The following is a 10,923-nucleotide window of genomic DNA, read 5'->3' on the forward strand; positions in this document are numbered from 1 at the left end:
AGCTGTTGTTACCACCTTATTCCTCACGTTGTTTGGCGAAGTGGCAGGTGGGAGGCGAGTGGAAAAGCAGGACGGCGTCGTTCTGAGAAAGGGCCTGGACGGTGATAGGCCGAGGGCAAAGGGCAGCGAAGTGTTGAAGCTCAGCGCTGAGCCTCCTAAAATAAGAGGATCTTCCTCACAGCTGGACTCGGGGACTAAAAACAGAAACAGAGCGAGCGAGTGACTCGAGGAAGAGGATGAGCGTCCATGTTGACACAGGGATTCTGGGACATTCTGTTTCTAAAGCCGTGCTGCTGTTTGTTGTTGTTGTTGTGGCGCTCTGATCTCATGAGTGTAAAAATACACAGATACATACGATAAGAGCAGCACGGTGATGGAGCAGAGACACAGATGTTCACAACGGATCCTAAAAAAAGGCCCCGAGTCTGGATCAGACCTGTTGTCGCCTTTTGGTTTGGTTTGGCCTGTTAAAAAGTTTTCACTAGTGCTATGTAACGTCCAGGTTAACATTTACACCTGTTTAGTTTGGTTTATCAGTCTAGATCAGTAGACATGATGGTGTGTTAGGACGGGAAGAGAGGAGGGTTGAAACTCACAATTTTCAAGTTTAAAGTCACAAATGTAAGAGAAAAAAAACTTAGATGCTCTCTATGGAGGTACATTTGTGTCTTTATTATTCAACCCCCCCCCCCAAAAAAAAGTTGATTTAAACAAAGGATATTTTAAATCAAAACAAACTTCACTTCAATCAAAAAAAAGTGTTAAATCAGGACAGACTAATAAGGAAAAGAGAGTCAGACTGAAAAGTGAAATTGCTGGATTGTTTTGCTGGATGACAGCGGGATGACAGCAGAGAAAGGGGACACTTTTAAATTTGACGCTAGTGACTGATTGGTAGAAGAGAGAGGAGATGGCAGCCTGTGATTGGATGAATTAGGTGAAGAGGGCAGAGCGAGAAGATAGAGGGTGAGCTCGGGAGAGGCTAGTCTTCCTGTCTGAACTTTCGCTTAGCTCCATTTTGAATGCAAAATATATTTAAGACCCAAAAAGATGTGTTTGAACCCTTTTATTCTTTGATTGAAAAGGTTTTTTTAAATGAAGTGAGTAATTATTTGATTGAAAATATCTTTTTTGTTTAAATCAACTTTTTTTTGACTGAATAATTAAGACACAAATGTAACTCGATCCATACTCTTCGATATTATACATTTACACATTTGCAAGAAAAAAAAAACATTGCTAGAAAAAAACAAAAAGTTTTTGTCAAAGAAAGAAACAGGTCTTTTTTCTTTCAAATATGATTTTTCTTTTAAATTTGTGAGTTTTGTCCTTATAGATTTGCAACTTCTCTGGAAATGTGTAGTTTTTTTCTCTCCAAATTTGTGACTTTGTTTTTTCCCATAAGTTTCAGACTTTCATCTTTAAGATTCTGAACATTTAAACTCAATTACATTTATGTATTTATTTATTCATGTCTATCTTCCAATGAGGGGGGGTTGTATGGAGTCCCAGAGTATCTCGTGTGTATCACCACTTTTCCCCATCAATATACTGTTCATCATACGGATTCAATGACAAAATTTAAATTAAATGATATTTTCAAAAGCCACAGTCACAATGTTGCTCTAAGCATCAGATAAACTGAGTCTGAAACGGTGATTAATAAAAGATGTTCAACATCTCAGTTATTCTTTTTTCCCCCATCACTCATCAGCTTGTGAAAACCGCAGATGTGTATTTTATTTTGTATGTCATATTACTGCACTAGTGTTGAAACTAAATCAGAGCCTCAGAGTGAAAAAGTTGAAGAAAGTCGCTGAGAACAAGGAAGAAGAAGAAAAAAACTCCAGTGTTCAAGTAATAAATACTTTATTTTCACATTAGTATTAAAAATGCAGTCAGGGCTCATTATCTCCTCTCCGCTGTACAGGTTTCACCTTGTGTGTGTGTGTGACGGACAGCTTTTCTTAAATAGCATTATGTACAGCAGTTAAAAACTGTTCTAGAGAATTATTGTTCAGTTAATCTTCACAAAAACAAAAATTTGTCTGATTTGTCGTCGTGTTGATCATCGGCCTCCGCCATTGGCTGCTCCGCCGCCGCCTCCTCCTCCTGATTGGTCCTGAGCGCCGGACATCATCAAGAAGAGGACGAGAGGAACGATGTACATCCACTGGAGAAGACAAGAAGGTAAATATGACGATACATTTGATTTCAAGATGGAAAATTAAACTGAGATCAGTGACGTCTTTTCCTTCCCGGATTAGATTCAAGTTATTTTCTGAACAGAAGAGAAAACGAGTGGAAGTGTAGATTAGATAAAGAAGAAATCTCAGGATCAAACACCAAACACATGCTGAATATTTTCACAGCAACAGTTAAAATCTTGAGATTTTTTGATGCCTTATTCATGACGGAGGCTTCCTCATACTAAAGAACTTTGGATTCAGAAATGTTGAGCTTAAAGGGATAGTTCACCCAAAATTCAAATTTCACTCATTATCTACTCACCCTCATGCTTAGGGTGCAAATCGCGCGAGATTAGGACGGACCAGGAAGAGCAGTGCTGGGAGCTTCCGCTACAAACAAGCTTAAAATATAGACTTATTTAATTTTTTTCAGAACAATTTCTCATGTCGGGGCTTCAATACAAGAGGGACATTACAGACGAGCACTATGGAGGTATTTTGATGTTTTTTGGTGTGTCTTTTTGGACAAAGAAAAGTGAGCCCCGTTCGCAACTGTCATATGGACATGCAGTGCTGCACGGAGCCTCGCTGTAACTCAGAGAAGGCACGGAGGACTCTGAAACTGAAACAGCCCTTAGTCGACATGAGGGTGAGTAGATAATGAGTGAAATTTGAATTTTGGGTGAACTATCCCTTTAAAATGTTGAGTTTTTTGATGCCTTATTCATGACAGAGGCTTCCTCATACTAAAGAACTTTGGATTCAGAAATTTTGAGCTTAAAAATGTATTTGGCTTTGAACCTGGGGTAAAAAAAAAAAAAGGGAACACCGAAAAACGGAAAAGAAGAAGCGACAAGTAGGAAACGAGAGCGAGGTTTTGAGTTAGTTCCACTGCTCAGGAGTTAATTATAAAAAGGTGACAGACAGGTGAGGATGAGGAGGAAGGCAGACAGAAGAAGAAGAAGCCACAAGAAAGAAAACAGTACTTCAGTGGGAATCAGCTCTGCTCTCTGCCTCCCCCTGCTGGGGGCTGTGCCGAATTGGTGGCCATGAGGAAGATTGCACCTCCAAGAATCAAATACCACTGCAACACAGCACAGCACCGATGTCAACACACACTGTCACTGAACGCAGCACAGCACAGAGTCAACACAGGTCACTGAACATGGCAACACACACTCACACACACTCACACACACACACAGACACACACACGGAGCTGCAGCACAGTGGCAAAACAAGACAGAAATCATAAAAAACGAGTCCAGGTTCTCCATGGGAACGTTTCCAAACACGGAGACACAGTGTGACTCCAAGTGACAGGTCGAAATGTCAGGAGACAAACAAACACACTGAGAACTCTTTTTTTTTTTTTTGTCTCTTAAGTTTAAAACTCAAGTTTGGAGGCGGGAAAGTCGTGGATGACGAGTTCAGTTGAGGGCAACAGCGTCACAGGGAGAAACTGTGGCAACGTAGAGCTCAGACTCAAACTATCAGTATCAGTACGTTTACATGAACAGCTACGTCCAGCTTTGCTCCGAGCTCGATTTGAGCGTCTCATCTGAGTTCTGTCCTTGTCCCGGTTTACATGCAACAAGGAAAATTGAATAACTGACCGTGTCTGGCTCCTCAACATAGGTGGCGATATGCGTCGTTTCAGCAGGTTAATACAGATTCCTGCCCGTTTGACTTTTCTGTCACCAAGTAAAAAACTGGAAATAAATAACTTGGAGTTCTCAACCGGACGCGTTGGTCTGGGTCGGGTTCGGGCTCAAAATATATACAAATGACTCGAGTCGGGTCGTCCACAGGCTTCCTTTTTTGTTTTTTTTTCTTGCAGGTTGCACTGTGTGAAATGCACTCAATCAGCGCTGACACTGCAGTTAAAAAAAACTGTCTTTGCCGGGTTCGGGCCGGCTTCTGTGCTACACTTTGTGTCATCTTTACTGTTGTGGAGCATGCGCACATGCGTTGTCCAGTTTCAGACCGATCAAGGCGAATACAATCAAACTGTCTGGGTGTCTTAGTCGGATTTGGAGAACTACGGTATTAGCCGGACTAATGCGTTTACATGCACTTCAGTTGTCCAGTTATTGTCGGATTAAGTACTGTCATGTAAACATACTGACTGTGATAAAAGGTGTTTTCATACATGACATCTCTAAGCTAACTCTGGGCTCCTCTGACAGCTGGAAACTGAACTCTGGTGGTGATGCAACAACCTTGAGACGTAAGTTTTCAGCTGGTTCCAGGTGAGTTTTCTTTACTCGGGACACAGCTGATGATGCAGTGTCACATTTTGGTATTTTATCCTCTTATTATCTCAAGAACAGAACAAAAACTGACCAGTTGTTTCGTGTTTACTCATGTTTGTTCACTCCTCTTGGTTTCATTTGTATGAACCCAGTGTAAAACTACAAACTGGACCCGAACTCAAAAGTGGTGACGATGCAACATCAGTGTCAAACGACAGCGGGTAAAAGCAGGAGCGACTGAAGCACATGGCAGAGTGAGAACAACAGGGAGAGGAAACAAAAAAAATGTGCAGCCAATTTTACATTTAAACTCTAGAAAATCTGTGGTGGGTCTGACGGAGCCAAATCGTCATTTTCATGTATTCATTAACTGTATGGGGCCATTACTATTATCAGAGCCCAATTACTGAAGGAAGAGAGTATATCTTTAGGCGGCGCCTGCTTGGTCTTATCAGCAGGTTTCAGTACTTACATATTTAGCGAAGAAAGATTTCTGCTCTTGCGGATTCTTCGCTTTCTTCTCCGATTCCTGCTCCATCCGTTCAAGGAACAGAGCCGTCTCTGGTCTGGAAAAGAGAGAGTTAGCAATTAGTATTCAAACACCCCCCCCCTACCCATCACACAACAGAGAGCGTCTCTGAAAGGCAGAAAAGTGCAGAGAGACTGGGGGTCTACCTATTGGGAAATTATGTGAAGCTGCTAAGCCCAGGCAAATACAGTGTAAGTGAATCAAAGGCATCTGAAAAAGCTACAGTCAGATACACAGGAGGATTTCACTGATGCACAGAAAGCTTCAGATAGAGATGGAAACACTGTGGTAGCCCGAGTAGAGAGAGAGAGAGATTTATCAAGTAGCTGAGACAGAAAAGATTAAAAAACACACAAAAAAACAAAACAAAAGAAGGTATAAAAAAAGAAAAGAAAGAAAAAGAAAGAAAGAACAGACGCAGATGGATGTAGATGTAATATACTAGGACCGACCCGGGGGCATTCACGGGCGCCAGGACACGGAGCGTGGTGTTGAAAACCTCCAGATCGACTTCATCCTCCACCTCGGTGCCCCTGCAGGCCCCAGGTATCGTTACTATGGAGACGCCGATGAGATACCCGGAGACATCGGTGTGGAGGGCGATTGCATCACTCAGATGGGACTCCACCATGGCACACTGCAGATCAGAGGAGAACACAGGAGTTACAGCAGCCCGATGCTCATCACAGGGAGGACGACGTGCTGCTGTTTTATCTGTTAGGGCTTAAAGAGCTCTTCATCTGAACCCACTCTGCTCACATATTTATTATTTTGTACAAACATTTTTATTCTAACTCAGTGATTTCTGTAGGGACAACATCGTGCTTTCAATACAGTAATATACTGTAGTCGGTCTAGATTTATCACAGTCTGGTCTTTTCTCTTATCGTTACTATGATGCCATGTAAAGCTCTTTGAGACAAACTGTTTGTAAAAAATTGGGCTATACAAATAAAATGGCCTTATAGTGAATCTGTGCTGAAACTATTGGCTGCATATAGGATCAATGTAAAGGTATTACACATTGAGGCCATAAGACGCTTGTTAATATCGGGCTGTGTTAATCGATTGATCAAACAATAATCAATTATTAAATTAATTGTCAACTATTTTGATAATCGAATATTGGGATTCAGAATCGGATTTGGAAAAAAAGTCCAAATTCTCAGATTTCAGCTTATGAAATATGACTATTTCTGGTTTCTTTGTTCCTTTATGACAATAAACTGAGTTTCTCTTTGGTTTGTGGACAAAACAAGACATCTGAGGACGTCATCTTGTGGTTTGAGAAACACTGATTGACATTTTTCAACATTTTTTAACATTTTATTGACCAAACATCTGATCGATTAATCCTTTAAATAATCGGCAGATTAATCGATAATGAAAATAATCGCTAGGGGCAGCCCTAGTTGCAGCTGGCGCGATCCCACTCCGGGTGCAGCGGCAGCACGATTCATCCTATTAACCATCAGTAAATATATTTTTTAAGTTTTTTTGTTTTTTTTTAAACGTATATTTTTTGGGCGTTTTGCCATTAATAGATAGAATAGTCAAGAGAGACAGGAAATGGGAAGGCAGAGAGAGGGGGAATGAGCAGTGAGGACTGTAGCCTCTGCATTATGCTCAACCCACTGAGCTATACGACGCCACAGAAACATTATTTAAGGATCAAGAAGAGACATAATGTTGCTTTAAAATCACCTGTGTCGATTATTTACTGTATCTCAGGGTTGTTTTGTAAACGTTCTTATTAAATATCTACAAATTTGACAGAATCCAGTTGATGAAAAGTGCTTTTAAGTGTCAGAAAATGTACAGCGTAAAAATCAGAGATGAACCAACCCGCAGGTTTATGGGTTTTTTTTTTTTAAAGACTGAAGACGACAAAACAGCTCAGTGTCATTTACTTCATCAGCTTAAAACCACTCAAGAGAGAGATCTTCAAAAGAGCTACGGCTTCATTCATTTGCTCCAATTTAATGACATAAATATTACAGGAAGCTGACAGGCCTCTTAAACCGCTCATGTTGTTGCTGCAGCTCTCACACTTCCCTAAAACACAACTATTGAGTAACTATATTTTCTAAGATTATGTGCTGGTGAAATACATACGGCTCTGACGAACGCCGTGAGGTATCCGTCCATCTGCCGCTCTGTCTGTCTGTCCGCCTGCAGGAAAACACGAGGCACTCTGATTCGGTACAGGCCGTCCACGGCAGCCACTTCCTGCAGAGTCGAGTCAATCACGAACAAGACAAACATGTTAGAGATGCAGAGCGTTGAGCACATCCAGCTGACATCCAATTGACCTCTACCTCAGCTTGAAGATTTCTGATCTATTATTCAAATCTACCTATTAAAGTTCATTAGAAATTTATAAAGAAGCTTCTTGCTGCAGTCATTTGCTCTGGTTGCAGAAAACTGAGCCCACAAAGGATTAAAAAGAGTATTTAAAATGAAATAAATTGAACCATCTCTGCATAATTATCTATTTTATATGTGACTACAGTACTTTTAAAAAAAAATTGTTTTGTCACAGTTCACCTTCAGTTTGATTCTGTCTTCCTCTGACAGCTGGTTCTGACTTAGTGAGACACTGGGCTCTCTTCCAGGTTTCAACACCAGCGCCCCGCGTCCTCGAAACTTTGCTACATCATCTGGAACAAAGAGGAAAACGTTTGGTAAGAACAGGACAGACAGACACCATGATGAAATAACTGGAGAGGTGGCATCACACTTTTAACTTTTACTGTCGTGTTTTTCTATAGTTATTCAGCAGCAGAACTCTGTAGTTAGACTGTGTGGGCATCAATTTGTCACTGTCTCACTAGAAAAATAATGAAAAAACAACTTAATGGTTGCAAAAGGAGAAAAACTGGATGTGAATTTCTATTAAGACAATGAATATGTTTGAGGCTTGGGAGAAGATGACCTGCAGTGGCATGATGCAAATGTTTGGGCAACCCTGGTCAAAATTACTGCTATTGTGAACAGTTAAGCAAGTGGAGGATGAAATGATCTCCCAAAGACATAAAATAACATGAAACACTTTTTTTTTTTTTTTTTTTTTTTTTAAATGTCACTGTATGCATCAATGAGAAATAAACTCAGTACACTTTTAAAATATTAAAACTATATGTTATTTCTATATCTACAGAGCGTCTTGTGGTTGCTGTCATTGATTAAAGTGTCTGAATATAAAATAAAACCAATTACTAATTCAGTTTAACCTACATGCCGATATTCATTGAGCATTTTGGCAGGTCTGTGTGCCTTTGTTATAATAGGTGATTAATATAATATGGGGACATAAACAGTATTGTTTATGTCATATCTAAATTATAGATTAGAGTATAGATTGATTTGATTGATTTTTGATCAGTATAGTAATATAGCAAGTATAATATACAGAACCAATATGGTATCAATTGATGCAGATGATGCACATCAAAAAACACAAATAGTCAAAAGCATTGTATAATAACAGATGATTACAAAGATATGGTTTAAAGAAAAGATAAATGAATAAGTCAAGGACATAAACAGTAGTAAATGGAGATTTCTGAATGGAGTGTCACTTTGCTTTCCTCCATCGCGGATGAGGTGTTAGCATGTAGCACACGGCTGCTCAGCTAGATTACCAGCAGCATTATCAATAACGACCAAATAATCAACATTAATGTGACATAAACACTTTCTTACCGACTTCGAAGGAGTGTTCAAGAGGCACAGAGAAACCACCGAACTCAGTTTCCAAGACATCACCAACCTGAGGGAAACAATGAAATAAAAACCTGTCGTTAGCCGTTAGCCGCTAACGCAAAGCTAATGCTAATCACGTAGCTAACAGGTGCAGCTTCCGCTCATCTGCAGCCAAACGATTAGGTTAAATACACGAATATTTTAATATTTGTACACTTACCCTTCTGCCGTTATTACAATAAACATAATTCGTGCAAAGGAAGAGTAACACAGATGAAATAACAAGACTTTTAACCGGTGGTAGACGAGCCATTTTGACAGGAACAGCTAACAGGAGGACGGTCAAGCTAGCGACTACAACAGCACTTCCGGTGTTTTTCAAAACAAAACGCCTCCAAAAAAAAAAAAAAAATTAAATGTGAAATGTTTTAAACATTCATTAATTTCTTTTTTCATGTTCTCATATTTCTAAAATTAATTTTGTAAATGTCCTTAGTTTTCTATTAACAGAGGTCCAATAGTTTCATCATGTTTGCTTATTTGAGCTGGAGGATGGCTTCATTATTCAAACATCACTCAGCTTTGTTTACATCATTCTCTCACGGTTTAAATGATTGACAGCTTTAAATGCAGGTGACAGGGGGAATGTTATCTACACACAGACAGACACACACTCACACAAACACTGAGAGTTAATTGTTAGAGCTGGGGTTATTTAAGGTATGTGTTGACCTACTTGCGTGCATGTTGTTTATGCATACCTCTCAATATTATATCAACTTGCTTTACTTTTCACTTCTGTCTGGTTTTGAACATGCAATGTTGTCATCTAATGTGCCAGTGCTTCTGCACAGGAACTGTACTCTAGTCTTTGAATTAGTATTTTTAGCATTTTGGTATTTACAGCAGTTTCTTTGTCTGCTGACAGAATGCAGCTAATGAACCAGGTCTGGGTGTGTGCTGCTGTCTTGTAACGTGTCAGCAGCAAGTTTGTGTGCAATTTTGTTTTCCTGGAAAATGAAAGCAGTTCTGATTTCTGTATTTTTTTGAGGCAGTTTACAGCTCAGTGTTGCCGTATGTTCTGGCTGTGGCGCAGGATGGATAATGTACTTAAAAGACATGTTGTTCATACTTCATTTTTGTTCTTTGATTGCTGTGTATCCCTTCATATTTATTATGGTATTGTTTTGGTGTAAAATATGAACAGGATTAATTATTTACTATGTGTTAGTATCTGTCAGCTGTAAACCATGTGTCAAACAAACAGCTTCCCCCTTCTTGGCATAAAACCAGGTGTCTGCTCTGCACCTTCAAGTCAGTGTAACGTAGGCTCACATGAATATTCATAATCACCTTGACTCTGGATGCACTGACACGTCCGGGACCAACAGAGGCTGCTAATAGACCAGAAAAGACCCTGAACCTCCTTCTCAAACCCCCTCCCCCCTTTGCCCCCTACAAGTGCCATTTTATCACCTGAAAGAATAAACATTTATGTCTTTAAATATTAAAATCCTGTAGTCAGCAATCTAAACTCTACCTCAGCTGGAGGGTTATTTAGCTAAATGTCCTTTTAGGGAATAAATCTGAACTGAATCAGAGCAGAAAACTGCTGCTGCGCTGATCTCAGACCTACATCAGTGACTTAATACTGTACAGTACACCCACATCCAGCTGTGGTGGACTGTCGATCACATCTGGCGTCAGAACGTGTCTCACATGTGTCCTCGTGTGATCAGATTTCACTTCTCGGCTCAGAATTATATATTTATTATTTCACATGTGGGAAACTGTGAGTGTTTATTTGCAGTGGTTATAGTGCAGGCTGTGTGAAAGTGAAGAAGAGGAGGAGGAGGAGGATCCCAGTGGCGCTTGGACGCCGACTGACTCCAAAACCTTATCTGAGATGTTCTGCACACAGACACACATCCACAGCACCCGAGACCCTGGCAAGCTTTATTTTTTTTTTATATTTACCTTAAATATTATTTTTATTGACACAGTTTTTCATACCAAAATATAAACTACACAAAAATCAATACCCCAAAACTAAACATACGCACACACACACACACACACACACACACACACACACACACACACACACACACACACACACACACACTCACACCAGGGGAGACACACAAGTGTGATTTGAGTTATACGAGCAGCACAGTATATGATAATCATGTGCCAAGGACAGAAACACACAACAGTACAAACAACAATCTATAAACAGCAGAAC

The 10,923-nt window shown here is 40.0% G+C and overlaps 1 protein-coding gene across 2 annotated transcripts; it reads right to left on the reverse strand.

The window, feature by feature from the left end:
* Nucleotides 1-1,858: 1,858 nt before the first annotated feature.
* emc10 (ER membrane protein complex subunit 10) lies at nt 1,859-9,022 on the reverse strand. 2 transcript variants are annotated; one of them, XM_083977218.1, is made up of 8 exons: nt 8,899-9,022; nt 8,679-8,745; nt 7,521-7,633; nt 7,089-7,202; nt 5,426-5,610; nt 4,917-5,010; nt 3,176-3,273; nt 1,859-2,173 (listed from the first exon to the last, which is right to left on the reverse strand). In XM_083977218.1, exons 1-7 carry the CDS (start codon nt 8,989-8,991, stop codon nt 3,187-3,189), a joined length of 753 nt encoding a protein of 250 aa, XP_083833344.1. In that variant the 5' UTR covers nt 8,992-9,022; the 3' UTR covers nt 1,859-2,173; nt 3,176-3,186. The 2 variants fall into 2 exon arrangements, with proteins under 2 accessions (XP_083833344.1, XP_083833343.1); XM_083977217.1 differs by lacking the exon at nt 3,176-3,273.
* Between the last annotated feature and the right edge of the window lie 1,901 nt (nt 9,023-10,923).

This window comes from Trachurus trachurus (assembly GCF_905171665.1).
Source record: "Trachurus trachurus genome assembly, chromosome: 8".
Classification (NCBI taxonomy): domain Eukaryota; kingdom Metazoa; phylum Chordata; class Actinopteri; order Carangiformes; family Carangidae; genus Trachurus; species Trachurus trachurus.

Coding starts and splice junctions, on each gene's coding strand:
- emc10 (XM_083977217.1), bottom strand. CDS start 8,991: ATGGCTCGTCTACCACCGGTTAAAAGTCTTGTTATTTCATCTGTGTTA. Junction 8,746..8,898: donor ATTGTAATAACGGCAGAAGG/GTAAGTGTACAA, acceptor TGTTTCCCTCAG/GTTGGTGATGTCTTGGAAAC. Junction 5,611..7,088: donor TCACGGCGTTCGTCAGAGCC/GTATGTATTTCA, acceptor TCTGATCTGCAG/TGTGCCATGGTGGAGTCCCA.